Source organism: Molothrus ater, chromosome 9 (assembly GCF_012460135.2).
Source record: "Molothrus ater isolate BHLD 08-10-18 breed brown headed cowbird chromosome 9, BPBGC_Mater_1.1, whole genome shotgun sequence".
Lineage (NCBI taxonomy): Eukaryota > Metazoa > Chordata > Aves > Passeriformes > Icteridae > Molothrus > Molothrus ater.
Genome location: NC_050486.2, coordinates 26307064 through 26323815, shown reverse-complemented (window position 1 = coordinate 26323815; position 16752 = coordinate 26307064). Strand labels below are relative to the sequence as shown.

Genomic DNA, 16752 nt, shown 5'->3' with positions numbered 1-16752 from the left:
GACAGTGGTTTATTGCTGCCTGATTTCTCAATGATTTCCTTAAGCAGTCTGTAAAAAAAAAAATGGGCCTTGCCAAGGATGGAGAGGGCAGGAGGAGACAGAAAGCAGCTGAGTCTGCAGCTCAGCACATGAGGGGCTTGGAAGGGCACCTGGAGTTTACCATGAGCTGGGAGCAGGATCAGTGCATTTACCCATTCTCAGATTTATTTATGAGTCTCAGGGTTTCTCTGGATGGGTATTTAAAGGCCACTCTTCCCCATGGACAGGGTGCTGCAGCAATCATATTTTGATGCTTACTGGAAGTATGAAAAAAGTGGGATTTGGTTGTGTCAGGAGGTGCTGAAATTGCTGTCTCATTTTACTAGGTATGGCTCCAACCAATTCTGCCAAGCTGGATTCTACAGAAATTCCCTGTATTAAAGGAAACTGAGCAATCACATCCTCATCACCTTCCATGCACACATCTTTTCCAGCCACTGATTTGCAGAGCTGAGGACCAGTCAATTTATCCAGTCCTCAGCCTGAAAATCGTTCTGTATCTCCATGAGATGATCCACACATGGGAGCACATCTTGTTCTTCTCCACTGAAAGGGGCAGGAACCTCTTCTCAAAGCCTCCAGCTTCCTTCTGCTCAGTTCCACACACGTGGGAGTCGCTTCCAAGGCACATCTGCTGTTGAAAGGAGCCGAGCAACGTGGAGGGAACAAAAACTGGCAATCAGCTTTCGACCTGATTTTGTACTGAGTTTTCTAGTGAAAAAAAAGGACATTTGTAGTCTATCAGCATAGCACTGAACCACGTTAAATACGCCTCCATTTATCTTCAGTAAGACCAATACAGTTCCTTATTATTGGAACAATGGTGTATTTTTGTCACCCTTAATTATTAACTTATCTGGCTGCGATTTCTCCGTTTATTAAAAGGATATTCTAGGTGACTTTAACAGCTATACAACTCTTATATAACCAACATCTTAAACTCTTTTTTTTCCAGCCATCCTTTTCCGTTTTTTTTTTTTTTTTGCTTTGCTCACAGCTTTTCTATTTTTCTTTGGCATTGGTAAGTAAACTCAAGGGGCCAGATCCTACAGTTACACTGATGTTTTTGGAGCATGGCCTGGAGTTTTATCAGTTTACATCATCTGGGAGTGGGCCCATAAAATTTTTAAACGTTGCAATAAATGAAAGCAGACAGGTGACAGAGTGACAACACCAGAGAGAGAAAATGGCCACAGCCAAGGCAGTGCAAGCCTCAGCTTTATTTGGAGGAAAAGTCCTGCAACTACATTTGGTACTGGGATGCTAAAAACACAGGCAGGTTTGCTGGGAGCTGAAAACAGGAGCAAAATTTGGCCTGTACAGAAAAACCACTTGCAGTGTTTCCTCAGGTGACACTGGCAAGCCTTCACCATCACCAAATGATTCCTGCATGTTCCCACAGCGTTTTCCTCTCCAAGCAATAAGATTCCAGAGGCAGGTGGGGGGAGAGGGTACCCTGCAGTCACTCCCCACCAGCTGTGGTTCACAACTGCCTTTGTGACAAAGTTCACCCTGAGCATCCTGGAAGCCACCGACACTTGTGTGCATTTTGCCATGAGTCTGCAGCAATGCATTTTTGCCTTCCAGTGACTGCAGCTGGTTTCTGATGCCCAGCACAGTCGGTGTCCCCAGGATCTCACCAACAGAAGGAGATGGGAGCATCAAGTTTCTACATCCACTTCTCTCTCTCAGGGCTGTAAAACCAACTGATGGTTGCCATGAGCTCACTGTCCCCACTGCTCACCCAGAGGAGTGTGACCTCCTCCAGCTTGTAGTTTGAGTGCTGGAACCCCAAGTTCCTCAGTAACCAGCTCTCCACACCTGCTGCCATGCCACAGCCATTTCATTTCTGCCACAGAGGACACTGCCCTGGTGACAGTGAAGGGAGTGCTGAATTCCTTTCCCAGTCTGGCTCTCTGTTTTGACAAGTGATTCTTTTTATAAACCCAGACAGGGTATCCCTTCAGAGACAATTGTAAAGCTGGATTTAATGCACATCACAGAGAATACACGAAAGCTCTCGTACGTTCTGCAGCACTGGGGGTTTTTTTTGGTGGCTCTGTGAACGTGCTGACCAGCAGCTGACCTTGCCTCCTGATGCAGAGCACAGCCACTGAAGGATAGGACACACTCTGCCATCATCAATATTCTCAATTTTACTTCACACCCTGCATTTGCTTCCCCCCAAGGTGGTGATGGGTCCCACCAGCCACCTACAGTAGCTCATCACCAGAGGAGTGGGGCATGATTGCTATCAGAGCACATGGGACACAGCCCAGGTATCCTTGATTCCTGCAGCCAGTTATTCCTTCTCTTGGTGAAGCCCTTCCCAGTGTGAACAGGGTGGCTGCAGCCTTGAGGGGACAGAGGAAGGCAAGGAAAAAAGAGCAAAGTCACCCCAAGGACTCAGAAGAATCCACATGGAGAGCTTTCCCCACCATGGATGTTAAACAAGTCCTTTCACATTAGATCCACCTACACCTAAATTAGCCTCACCAATCTACAATCTAACCTTGCCTAAGCCTTCAGTTGGTGTTTCACTTCCCCTGAGAGCTATCTGGAAGTTTCTAGAGTAAGTAAAAATGCATTTTCCCTTTTTGACCGATTTCCCAAAGGCCACTCCAGCTACAGCTGCTGTACCAAACCCTCTGCCCTCCTCCTCTTCAAGCCACCACACACCTCTACTCCCTCACATGAAACAGCTGTGAAACCTGAGAAATAGGTCCTGGGCAATAGATATCCCATTGAAAAATACCTTTAAAAAAAACCCAACTGGAAGCTGGCCAGTTGAGCACCATCAGGCAAACCACGTTCCTCTCCTGGCTTTTCCTTCAGGGTGACTGAACATACTTTGGATTTCTCAGCAGAGGGAGCTTCTCACAAGCAGTTTGAGCACCACCTCCCTCCAACCTCAGAAGCACTCCCGTTTCAAACAAGCTTTGCACCAAACCAACGTGCAGGAAAACCAAAAGCAGCTGACTCCTAACCCCGAGTAACCACTGGCTGGTTTCTTTACAGATTTAAGCAGGCTCGCAGTCTTCCCAAAATTCTTTATTAGTTTTCATAACTACTCCTATTAAATGCCTGTCCTTTCAGTGTCCTGGTACTGCTCAGCAGCAGCTCTGTGGCAGTCAGTACCAGGGCTGTGAGAGTTTACACGAAAAAAATGGGCTTTTTAATGCTTTTCAATGCCTTCCTTTGGTGCCACTGAAGGCCTCTTGATATTTTTCTTATGGAGACAGAACTCTTCAGCCTACTTTTGTGTGCAGCTCAAATGCTCTGTATGTGATGACCATGCAGTGTGGCCAGCAGGGTCAGGGCAGGGATTGTCCCCCTGTGCTTGGTGCTGATGAAGCCACACCTGGAGTCCTGTGAGGCATTTTGGGGCCTCTCATGACAAGGAAGACATTGAGGGGCTGAGGTGTGTTTAGAGAAGGGCAGCAGAGCTGGGAAAAGGGCTGGAGCACAAATCTGAGGTTGAGGGAGTGGTGGGGCTCAGCCTGGAGAAAAGAAGGCTCAGAGGGGACCTTCTCAGTCTCTGTAACTCCCTGAAATGAGGTTGGAGCCAGGTGGGGGCTGAGGTCTTCTCCCAGGGAACAAGGGACAGGGCAAGAGGAAGCAGCCTCAAGTTGTGCCGGGAAGGTTTGGATTGCGTGTCAGGAACAATTTCTTCACATAAAGAGTTATCAAACACTGGAATGGGCTGCCCATGGCAGTGGTGGAATTATCATCCCTAGAGAGGCTTAAAAGCTGTGTGGATGTGGCACTTGGGGTGGTGGCCTTGGCAGTGCTGGGGCAACAGTTGGACTTGATGGTCTGAGATGGCTTTTCCAGCCTAAACAATTCTATGATTCCATGACTCTGTGCCCCTTCTCCCTGTCTCCTTGGACAAAGAGCTGCACCCTTTACCCAAAAGCCTTTGTATGGTCACCACCAAGCAGTGCTGGGTGAGGAGCAGAGTCCTGTGCAGGGCTGGCAGGGATGAGCTGTCCCCAGGAGGAGCTCTGGCATGGTCAGTGCCAGGGCCCTGCTCTGCTCCCAGCACAAGCCTGCATGGGGTGAGCTCCACAGGGAGCTGATCCAGGCAGGAAAAAAAAAAAAAAAAACAACTGATTTGAACAGAAAATGTTTAATTCTTCAGTCAGATCAGTTCTCCAACCTGTTTTAGTGAGTGACAGCAGAAGCACTTGTACTGCACAGCATGCCCAGAACAGCATGAGTGGGCGGATGGGATGGCAGGAGAGGGAGGCAGGGAGGAGAGGAAGGGAAAAGGACTGCTTTTTTAAGAAGCACTAACAGCTTAAACACACTTAAAATGTTAATTTAATTGAAGAAACCAAGGATTTTCATCTCACCAAGGTACCAAGAGAACCTTAGCTCTTCCAACCAGATTTGCAGATGTCTTCCTAAGCCTACATGGATTGTTGGATGATGTTTTGCCTAAATAACTAGAATAACTAGAATTGAAAACCTGCAGCATTTCTAATATCTATCTCCCCTTCCCTCATCCTCTTCTCATTCCTGTGTTTTCTATGCCTGGCATCAGTACCTACACAAGCAATTTGACCATAATCTGAACGTGGTTCACTCCTCTGCTTTAAAGGAGTTTCACATCCCAATCTTTCAGCTCACCTACCCCCTTCCTGTTGCCTAGAGCCTTACAAAAACAGAGCAAAACATGAAAAACATTATAAGCACTTGTAATGGTTCTTCATAAAAACAATTTCAAAATAGTATTTACACTGACGGCATAAATATGCCCTTATGAATAAATGATGCTGTTATTCAATAAGCCCAGTGCTTGATCACATTCAGATCAGGAATAATTATTTAGGTCCTTTAGAGAGGTTAAAATAACCTCTCGTAGAGCATGGGAACCTTCTTTTGCATGAATAATTTCCATCAGCAGATGAACTGATAAATAAAAGCAGATAACATCAATCAGCTCAGATGTAAGAAGAGCTAGTGAGCAGACTAGGCACAAGTGCAACAAATATAATTTGGCTATAAATAAATTTAGTCTGGAAATTAGGAGACCCTTTCCAAATATGAGAGCTGTGAAGTCTCAGTCTAGTCCTTCAATAAAAGCCGTGGGACAAATCCCAAAAAAGCAGTGTGCTAAAATTTCCATCCCTGGAATTGTTCCAGGCCACATTGCATGGGGACCTGAGCAAACTGTTCTAATGGAACAGTGGCTCTGCCCATGGCCAAAGGGTTGGGAATAGGTGATCTTTAAGGTACTTCCAACCCAAACCATTCTGTGAATGGTTCCATGAAATCCTGAAGTGGGCTTCACAACAAAGCCTTCCATGTCCCTGAAGAGAGCTGAAAGGTGTGGCTGGGCTGCCACAGCTCAGCTCTGAACCTTGATCCCTCCCTGTCAGAAGTTTCCATCTCCCAGCTATCAATCATCTAAAGGACAAGGTCAGCATTTCACCTGCTGACACTTGTGTCACATCACCATGGCTGTGTCCACACGGAACACCCGGATTCCATGTTCCTCTCTGAACTCAGCCTTTGCCATTCCAGGATATCTGACAGTGCTGGCTCTGCCAGGACCTCCTGAAGCTGTCATTGGACCTCTGTCACCATCCTCTCAAGCTGCACATCCCTTGAGGGATTTTAACTTCAAAAAACAAATCCTCATCTTTGTCACAGACTTTATTTATCTTCTGTCACGTGGTTCTATCATGGATAGGAGTTTTCTGCCAGGGTTTTAGAGAGCAAGCTGTGTTTTGGAGGGAGGTGCTCCTTTATTCTAGAAATGGAACTGCTGGCACTTTGGAGATACCTGCACCGTCGAGTTGTGCCTACAACACCAGAGGGGTGCACAGGTGAGGGATGCACAGGTGAGAGATGCGGAGATGTTTTGCTCCAGACCCCAACCCAAAGGCACCAGGACACATCCCTTGCTCAGGGGACACGGTCACCACAGCAGCACAACGGGCCTGTCCCCCGCCCTGACCAGGGAGTCCCCTCTGCCTCAGCCCTTGTCCTCTGCCCTGTGTCCCACCCAGCCCCTGCCAGGACCAGCGGCCAAGAGCTTCCCGGGGATCTGACCCAGCTCCCCCAGCTCTTCCCGGGGTCTGACCCTGCTCGATCCCCATCCCCAGCCCTTCCCGGGGGTCTGACCCTGCCCATCCCCATCCCCATCCCCAGCTCTTCCCGGGGTCTGACCCTGCTCGATCCCCATCCCCAGCCCTTCCCGGGATCTGACCTGCTCGATCCCCATCCCCAGCCCTTCCCGGGGGTCTGACCCTGCTCCATCCCCATTCCCATCCCTTCCCGGGGGTCTGACCCCGCCCGATCCCCATCCCTAGCACTGCCCGAGGGTTTGACCCTATCCCAGTCCCCATTCCCAGCCCTGTCCGGTCCCCATCCCCAGCCCTGTCCAGGGGTCTGACCCTGTCCCGGTCCCCATTCCCATCCCTTCCCGGGGGTCTGATCCTGTCCGGTCCCCGTCCCCAGCCCTCCCCGGGTTCTGAGGCGGGTCCCGGTCCCCAGCCCTTTCCGGGGTCTGAGCCGGGTCCCCCTCAGTCCCCAGGCGGTGCCACCCCCGCCGCGGGGGGGGGACTCGGTGGCCGCGGCGATGAGGGGGAGCGCGGGGCTGGCCGCGCGCAGCCAATCGGCGCCCTCAGCGCCTGGTCCGATCTCCGCGGAGCTCTCCGATTGGCCGCCTCCCTCCCCTCGCCTCACGCCTCGGCCAATGGGGTTGGAGGGGCGTGGCGCGGGCGGCGAGCGCGCGAGCGGCGGGCGCGGCATGGCGGGGTCCCATAAGGGCGCGCGGCCGTGATGGAGCGGGAGCGGGCGGTGGGCGTCATGTCGGCGCTGTGGTCGGTGGGCGCGGGGCTGCTGCTCCTGCTGCTCTGGGTGCGGCACCGCGGGCTGGAGGCCGTGCTGGTGCACCACCGCTGGGTCTTCGTCTGCTTCTTCCTCCTGCCGCTCTCCATCCTCTTCGACATCTACTACCAGCTGCGCGCATGGGCCGTGTGGCGCCTCCACAGCGCCCCGCGGCAGCACGCCCAGCGCGTCCGGCACATCCAGGAGCAGGTGAGGCTTGGCCGGACCTCGGGACCCCGAGGGTACCGCGGCTTTGCGAGGGAACAGCGTGTCCTTGTCCCGCTCTCGGTCCTTCCCCCCACCCCGCCATTCCGCACCCGGGGCAAAGTCCAGCCGGAGCGGGGAAATGCAAGGGGATAAACACCAGCGGGGCTTTCAGCCTCCTGCAGGCTTCTTGTCCTGCTGGAACTCCTGTGGAACTCCCACCCTGCGGCTGCTGGTGTGCTGTGAGCCGGGCTGGGCACGCAGCAGGCTCAGGGACACACGTGTGTGCAACATGGGAACACATCAGTGTCTGAACCGCAGGCTCAGGAGCGTGTTCTGCTTCCCCTCACACCCTGCTGCTCGGCACCGCCAGCTCCAGGAGCTGCTTCGTGGCCAGATTAAACTTTTCCTCCACCCAGAAATGCAGATGTGTGTAGTGATTCTGTGCTCTCTGGTGTTTGTGGTAATTCTGTCACGTCCGCTTCTGTTTCCTGCCTTGTCTCTCACATCACGGATGCAGATGGATGTTCGTGTGCATGGAATTATTCTCGGAGGGGTTGGGGTTGTTGGCTGGGGTTTTTTTACCAGCTGTAGTAGCAACTCAGCTTTGAAGAAAATGCAGTTGTTTGTTCTCTGGGTGTTAACCACTGTGGCTTTGCAGAATTCATCTGGCTTACACATTTTCCTTCCCAACTCTTTGTAGAATCCTAGGAGGCTTTGGTTTGGAAGGGACCTTAAAAATCGTCTCGTTCCAACCCCACCTGCCTTGGACAGGGGCATCTTCCACTAGACCAGGTTGCTAAGGTTGATTCCACTAAACCTGGTCCTTTGGAGGCTCAGACCACTTTTTGTGTGTTTTGGATTAGAACTAAAATTATAACAGCAATAATACCTCCCTTAGAGAGGGTTTTTTAAACTCTGCTAGTGTCTTGTTATCCTTCTGAATCCTTCCCCCAAAAGAAAACCCCAGAGCTACAAGATACTAGAAGCGTGTCCTCTACGTAACTCTACCACTCTGGTCATACTTTATTTAGGAGTTGAGAGGTCTGCAGAGAGGCTTCCAAAGCATCCCTGCTGTGACAGTTGTTGCCCTTGCAGGTGCGGGAATGGAAGAAGGAAGGCAGCAGGAGGTACATGTGCACGGGCCGGCCCGGCTGGCTGACGGTGTCACTCCGTGTGGGCAAGTACAAGAAGACTCACAAGAACATCATGATCAATTTAATGGATGTTCTGGAAGTAGACAGTGAAAGACAGGTAACAAATCCCACCACAAAGCGTTTACTCTAATGGATTTTATACTTTTCTTCACAATACTCGGAGCTGAAGGGATTAGATTCCACAAAGAGTGAAATTTTGTGGCAGACCTGTCACATTTCAAGGGTTTGCAACGTGGGCTTGGATCGTTCCATCTGAAAAACCCAGCATATGGAATTGCTTGGCTTTTATGTGCTGAAGTCTAAAAGACCAGATTGATTTATGGGTTTGGGCACTAAGCAACAAGATGTTGAGGCAGAGGAGGAATCACTAAACAGTTCCCACTATTTTTAGCAGCTCTCTTAGGAAAGTGAGTCTCTGAGTTCTGATAACAGATGGAGGTGTATCCAGTTAGCCACATTTTGGCATCATTAATGCTGAACTCTTTAATTTGTATTTGTTGAGAACTTGGGGGTGGGTTTTGTTTTATTTTGGTTTTTTTTGCTTTTTAGGTTGTTCGTGTGGAGCCTTTGGTGTCCATGGGCCAGCTGACTGCATACCTGAATCCCATGGGCTGGACTATTCCTGTGGTACCAGAGCTTGATGATCTCACAGTAGGTAAGGATTGCTGATGACAAGAGACTCACTGATTTTGCTGCACTTCCATTAGGGTTTTTTAATTGCATTGTTTTAAAGGTTCTAGAAATAGTCTGTTGAGCCTTATGTTCTTTGTGGTATTTATGTTATAAGCACTTTTTTTTTTTTAATAGTCTTAAAAGAGCTTTTAAAGTGGAGGTTTGCTCTCATAAATCACCCACATTTTGGAGTGTGTTTCATTTGATTTGTTGTGTGCTCTCTTGATAAGGTGGCCTGATCATGGGAACTGGCATTGAGTCTTCATCCCATATCTATGGACTTTTTCAGCACACCTGTGTGGCCTATGAACTTGTTCTTGCTGATGGAAGCCTTGTGAGATGTTCACCAGTAAGACAAAATGTTACTTTGCTATCATTTACAATGTCATTGACAGTTATTGGTGTGGATATATGATTTAGTATGACATACATACTTTTTGCAGACTGAAAACTCAGACCTATTTTATGCAGTGCCTTGGTCTTGTGGTACTCTGGGTTTCCTGGTTGCAGCAGAAATAAAAATGGTTCCTGCCAAGAAATATGTCAAAATACATTATGAGCCAGTAAGAGGACTGCAGAAGATTTGTGAGAGGTTCACTGAAGAGTCTAAGAAAAAGGAGAATAGTTTTGTGGAAGGACTTATGTATTCCTTGGATGAAGCAGTCATCATGACAGGAGTCTTGACTGATGAAGCTGAGCAAAGCAAGGTAACTAAAGGGAAGTTACTGACAATTAAAAAAATACTCCCAAAGTTTAACTGAAGCTGTACTACTCTTAACATAGGATTAAAATTTGGATCAGTCCATCAGAATATTTTAATTCCTACTATGACAGAGTCTGTTTTCTAAATCTCTTTTATTGGTGAGAACTGACCCACTGATTTCATTGTTCTGAGGAGGAGGAAGAGGAGAAGGATAGACTCATAGACTGAACAATGCTGCTTTGAACTGCAGTTATTCAGAGTAACTCTCTTCCTAGCAAGCTTTTAATGCTGTTAATATCAATAAAAACACATCAGGGGCTTGCACAGGAGGGTCATGCTAAGTGTTCATGCAACCCTCCACCTGAATGTTTCCTCTCTGCCATGTGAGATTTTGGATTAATGATGGGGTTAGAGATTGGCATTTTAGGAATTCAGTTCTGTCACATTCTTGGGTTCTTAAATAGCTTGTCAATGGAAGCCTTACTGTAACCTTAATGGCAAGGAAGCTAAGAAGGAGCCTTGCAAGTGGAGTGAAGGCTCCCTAGATGCCTTGTGACAGTCTTATCCAGAGGATATAACACACATTCCTCCCAGGAAAGGAATTTGGGGACATACTCTGTTGACTAGCAAGGTGCAACTGTTACCTGATGAATCCTTGTTTTCTTGTAGATAAACAGAATTGGCAACTACTACAAGCCATGGTTCTTTAAGCATGTGGAGAAGTATTTGAAAGCTGACAGGACTGGAGTGGAGTACATTCCTTCCAGACATTATTACCACAGACATACTCGCAGTATCTTCTGGGAGCTCCAAGTAAGACCAGTTCCAAAATTCAAATGTATCTGCTGGAAAGTACCCTGCCCCTTCATAGTGTAGGTACAATCTACCTTCTTCCCCTTGGCAGCAACTTCTGTTTTTAATGACAGAAAAAAATGGCAAAGTTTATGGCAAAATTACAAGTCCTGCATCTGAGTGCAGCAAATCCAAAGACAATTCTTGACATATAAGGTGTTGTATCAGAAACTCCTAATTTTTGGTTTAGTGCTTTTCTGAATTTAGGTCTTAAGTATGTATTTCAGCATTAAATCACTACTGAGTGATTTCCAAATTCAGATGGTGGAAGAAAACATGAATGTGAAATTCTGCCTGAAAAACTGCCCCACCTAAAGTAATGATGTGTAATCAGGTCATTACTTAGAATTTCATAAATGTGTTTATTGTCGTGTGTAGTTACACAAAACTTGATTTGACATTCTGAAATATTCCTGTTACTACATTTTGAATCTCTGGAGTGAGGTACCAGATCCTTTCAGCTCCTGCAGAAGGTAAACAGCAGTGGGCTGTGCGGGTGGTAATTAAAATTTTACAGCTTTAAAATGCTATTGAGAAATTTAGCTATTCTTGCAAAACTTCTGTAAAGTTAGCTCCTTTTGCACTCCTCCCTTGGCTGTTGCAAGATAATAGCCTGTTGCTCTCTTTATTTTCTGAAATTATTTGGGGCTGGGTATGTTGTGAGTCATACAACTGCAAATCAGTGGTAACCAGAGGAGGCTTGGGGCAAGGCTCTGTAGCCAAGTGCAGCCCAGGCCCCTCTAATTTGCTAATTTGTGTTTTAGTACTTCAGCAAAGTATCACCAATTAAATTTATTGAAAATCTGGCTTAATATTGCCCTGAGGGCTCTGAAGTGTTCTTTTGGTCCACTTACACATTCTTCAGTCAGACTCTTTTTTTCTTTCCTCTTTGAAGGATATCATTCCTTTTGGCAATAACCCCGTGTTCCGTTACCTGTTTGGCTGGATGGTCCCCCCAAAAATCTCTCTGCTGAAGCTCACCCAAGGAGAAGCCATTAGGAAGCTGTATGAGCAGCACCACGTTGTGCAGGACATGCTGGTGCCAATAAAGAGCCTTGAAAAATCAATCCAGACCTTCCACGTTGACCTTAATGTAAGAACACGTCTCCTTAGAACTCAGCAAATCTTGGGTTGTTTGTGATAAGGACTGTGACTGCTGATGTTAAGACATAATATCCTGCTTGTGCAAAAGGTCATTATTGTGTCCTGGGGAGTGCTGTGCTTTGTGAGCCCATGATGCAAGGCTGCAGCAGAAATAAACACAGCTTTCTGAAAAAGAGAAACATTAAAGAAAAGATTCAAGCTTTGGTAGAAGCTGACACTTCTAAAAGATTTTATCACTTACTAAAATTTGAACTTCACCTAAAATGATTGCTGGTCTCACCAAGCACCAACTGTGGAGCTTAATTTCCCTTTCTTGCTTTTATTTCTGAATTTATTTTAGCTAGTGTAGAATTTCAGTTTTGATAATTTCAGTTTTGGACTGACCTGGAAAAGAAAACACTTCTTTTTTTTTTTTTTTTTTTTTTTTTTTTTTTGCTCAGAATGTTTATTCAGTTGTTGCTTTGAGATCGGGGTGGTTTATTTGTGGGTGGTTTGGGATTTTTTTTTTCCTTTTAATTTCAAATGTTTAAGGGGAGGAGATGTAATTCTAGGAGGACATTTTCAATCTGTTTGTGTTATGCTCATTAGAAAGTATAGTTAAAAACAACACCAGGACGCCTGAGAAGGAAAAGCTGAAAGCAAAAGTTTCAGTCTAAGATTGGGAAAAAGTTCTCTTAACTCTTTATTTTGCCACATTTGTGAAAGATCTTAAAGGATGATTGTGTTAAAAAATAAGTGATAAAGTGTTTTGCTGCCCCTGCAGGTGTACCCTATTTGGTTGTGTCCTTTCATATTGCCCAACAATCCTGGTATGGTCCATCCCAAAGGAAATGAAGCTGAACTCTATGTGGATATAGGAGCTTATGGAGAGCCCAAAAGCAAACAGTTTGAAGCCAGGGCTTCAATGAGGCAGATGGAAAAGTTTGTAAGAAGTGTGCACGGGTAAGGACCCCACTCCTCAGAACAGTGATAATGTCACATATAATTCACACCCATGTGGTTTAGTCACAGTTATTTATCCCACAGAACTTTTAATATTAAATACTGCATTAATTTAACAACCACAATAATTGAAAACGAATTTAAATTTCTAATTTTGGTGAGTTTCAAATATGATTTCACTTTATTATTTGATTGCAAAACCAACCAAACCAAAGGACACACTGGCTGAAGTTCTCACAGTGTAGTTGGAAGCTGGGTGACTTCAGATCCCCTTTCAGCTCCAGGCCGCTCTGGGAGCAGAGTCTGCTGCTACGAAATACATCCTTGGAATATTCATTCCAAGGAATGATTCATTCAGGAATCTCCAAAGTTTGGACAGCTTCCCTGGCTGCCCTTGGGACTGTTCTCCCTGCAGTCCTTGCAGCATCACGGAGCAGCTCTGCCCCGTCCTTGCACCAGGATGTCCTTGCCCAGGGGGGCCAGCCTTGGCTGTCCCTGCAGTCAGTCTCTGTGTGCTGGTGGCTCTTCCCTCCCTCAAAACTTGTGCTCCAGAGCTTCCTTTTCCCTGCCTGGGTTCTGGTTGCACAGGACCACAGTGGGCGTGAGGCATGTGCCCACCATCTGTCACGGACTCGAGCCAGCCGAATTTGCTGGAGCGGTGTCAGTGGAGAAGCAGCCACAGGCTGGTTTCTCAGGAACAAAAAGCAACTAACATGGTATTTTTACACCATCAGTCTAATTTATCCCCATTTCTAGTTTGACCTACTTCTCAGTCTAACAGTGATCATGTCCCATGTGGCTAAGCAATAATGGCAAGGCTGCTTCGAGATGATTTGGGGACTGCAAATGACTTCAAGCTGCAAGAAGTGATTTGCCAAAGAACAAAGCAACCCAAAGTGAATTTTAAGCTTTTTTTTCATTAACTTGAAATTAAGATTTTAATTTAAAGCTCTTTACTGACAAAGTTGTGTCTGTTTTCTACCTGTCACTGAGAAATGAACAATGAATAAATGCGTAATCTTCCAGTTTCATAATCACACAAAACAATAGAGCTTCTATGTTAGGTTGTGTTTTGCTGCTGTACTCTGGTGGAAGCTGCAGCTTAGAGAGCACACTGTGGGAGTGAGGAAGAGTCCACAGCTGAAGAAGGATTTAATTTCTAAATGAACTTTTGTTACACCATGCTTTGTTTACACTACGAATTTATCTTCTTGGCCTGTCTCATTTTGCCTTCTTAGTTCTGTTCTTAATGTCCAGAGAAATGAAAAAGTCAAAGGATGTATTGTTAGATCTGTCTTGAATGGATATTGTAATGCAGGCAAATATGAGATTCTATGACTGTACCTACATGGATCCCAAGAAAATAGGCAGAAAAAAAATACTAAATCCACAAATTGGCTGAGTGTACCAACATAATCCATGTGAGCTGTTTTATTTGCTTGTTTTTAAAAAGCATTGTTGATGGTTTTGTTTGTTAAGTTTTTGCTATTCATAACTGAATTTTTTTTTAATGTTCTATATCAAATCTTGTGGCTCAATTAACACTGAATCTCTGTCTCTTCTCTTTCCCTTCTCTCCAGTTTCCAGATGCTGTATGCAGATTGTTACATGACCCGTGAGGAGTTCTGGGATATGTTTGATGGCTCGCTGTACCACAGGCTGAGGGAGGAGATGAATTGCAAGGATGCCTTTCCAGAAGTGTATGACAAAATCTGCAAAGCTGCAAGGCACTGAGCCTGGCTGAGCTCACCAAGCAATCAGGGAAAGAGGAATTTACCTATAGCTAGTCAGTATATCCTTTAAAAAAAAAAAAGCTTTATTGCTCTCCAAATAAGCTCATTCTTATTGATGTTTAAAGGTATGAATTCCTGCTTTACACATTTATGTTTAGTATTTCTTCGTATGTTTTAAAACCAGTTTTCCAAACTCAGAGTGATTGTTTTTAAGAAATCTGAAGTGCTAGCCTTTGTATCTAATGTAGTGACATAGGTGAGTTCACCTATTTCCAGGCAGAAGCAAAATAATGGGAATGGATGAAGACACTGGAGTTACACCAGCTATATTTAACATGACTTCTGAAAAACGGGAGGGAGGGCTCAGAAATAGGTGCCAAAGCTGAACACATTGTCCAATTAATCATGTTGTTAAAAACATTTGCCTCCAGTCAGTGTCCTGGAGCAGCTCTGCAGTGGCTCATCCCCACTCCATCCTCCTCCAGCTGCTTGATGGTGGTGCTGGGCTGCTCTCCTTGTCCTGCAGGGCAGCTGAGCTCCCCAGGCCTGGCTTCTGCTGGAAAACTGAGCACTGAGGTGTGAAGAAGATGCTTTTTACTTGTGCCTATCAGATTTGTACTGATTTTGATTATGAAGTGTGAATGGATGTAGGTTTTTTTAGGTGTTTTGTAGTTGGCCAACAGTGCATTGGTTTTTTTTTGCCCCAAAGTATCAATGTTCTGGCTTTGTAGACCACTGAAAAAAAAAATTGCTGCTATTTCATATAGCCAAATTTTAATTTCTTTGTGGGTCAGTTTGTTTGGGTTTCTTTTGGGTTTGTGTTTTTTGGGGTTGTTTGGTTGTGGCTTAATTTTAGTGCCTTATAAGTACTCAGTTGGAGGAAGATATGGCTCATCTCAGATTGTTCTGCCCTGGCCTGTGGGAGAAGGAAGTCAAGGCTGCATTTTTAGGAGGTTTGTTAAAGCAAGTGGCTGTGGATAAGAACTCTTGATGTGAACCTTGATACACACAGGCTTTGGTTCTGACTTGAGTGACATTTTTGCTTTTCATTTTAGCTGGGTTAGGTTGATAGGCTTTGTAAAAGGACTGTTTCAGTCACCTGGAGAGGGAATAACAGCAAGTACTGTTAGTTCCCTCTTCTGCTGCTCGCAGGTGAAAATGGCACAGTCGTGGACTTGATACACTTGAGTGTAGAAGTGTGGAGATGTTTTGACCCTGTAGCCAGAATCAGGGTTCCAATCCAAGCCTGTGTCTTGTCCAAGCAGTACTGAAAATTGTCACTTGAAACCTTACTGAGCCTGATGGAAAATAAAGTGATTTTCTTGAGGGTTGTGTAGGGGGTAACACGGAGAACTTCTCAAACAGTTACCAGTGGGAGGTGTAATTTTATTATGCGTGCTAAACCAATGATTTTATTTATTGATAGATGGATGTTTAAGGTCCAGATGAAACCAATGATAAAGCAGTAGCAGGAATAAGCTTGGGCTGTAACTCAGTGATGCAAGTAAGGTGCCCCCTCAAATCCTGCACAGGGGCAGCATTCCATGGGGAGACACAGCCAGTGCAGAGTATCCTCAGTGCTGCCCAGGCCCTGGAGCTGTGTCAGTGATCCAGGAGTGCCTGCCACGCCTCCTGGCTGCACCAGGGGTACACAGGAAGGCAAGTGTTGATTCTCAGGGTGTGACCTGCCTTCCTGCCCCTACGAGGGAATTGTCCCTGGGGTGAAGCTACGATTAGCCCAGTGCTTGTATAGCCTGCACAGAGCAAGAATGGTTTGGTTAGCTTTGAAAGGGCAATGTTACAACAGCTAGAGGATATGCAAATACTTCTACTTAGGCTGTGTTCCACTTATGTACTGATGATCTTTAGGTATGCACTGTGTTTGTTTTTTCACTCCTTAATTTATTGGCAAACTTTGTATGCTGTGATGGGGTACTGCATTGTATCAGTCACACACATGCACACAAACCATTGCTGTTGCTCTTGGTTTTTGGTTGTATGGGCTGTTGAAAATAAAGCTCTGGCCGGCGTACTGTTCCAAGGGGTGTCTTTTAATGAGTGCTTGCTTGCTTTTCAGCAGCTGTTTATCATTTCTCTCTGCTTCTTGTGTTGTTCCACATGGCCAGTGATTACTGAGAAAGTCTGGCTGAGACACCCAGGGCATTGTGAGGGAGGTGGTGTTTGTAGGAATGTCTTTGAAGTCTGTGAACCTTCACTTATCTTTTCCCCAAGACACACCTGCAATAAAAGAAATACCTCATAGCTGAGCCTTTAACCCTTCACTTATGCCCCACTAGCTCCAGACAGCTTCATTATGCCAATTGTCCCGATTTTTTACACACACCACTTCCTTCTTTCTCCGTGACATTTTGTCTGAGGAGGACAAACTCCCATTTTGCATTTAGGTGCTACCCATTGACAATGGGTAATTACTTCATTCTTCTCATTTCATGCTAATAAATCTAATCCCTGCCTTGAATGAGCAGCCAACAGTGAGAGTCAAGAC

General features: G+C 46.0%; 1 protein-coding gene across 1 annotated transcript; it reads left to right on the top strand.

Moving 5' to 3' along the window:
• Positions 1–6813: 6813 nt before the first annotated feature.
• DHCR24 (24-dehydrocholesterol reductase) lies at positions 6814–16287 on the top strand. The gene is made up of 9 exons (XM_036387866.2): positions 6814–7089; positions 8182–8337; positions 8790–8895; positions 9143–9261; positions 9356–9619; positions 10285–10428; positions 11363–11560; positions 12335–12513; positions 14094–16287. Exons 1-9 carry the CDS (start codon positions 6832–6834, stop codon positions 14245–14247), a joined length of 1578 nt encoding a protein of 525 aa, XP_036243759.1. The 5' UTR covers positions 6814–6831; the 3' UTR covers positions 14248–16287.
• The last annotated feature ends 465 nt before the right edge of the window (positions 16288–16752 follow it).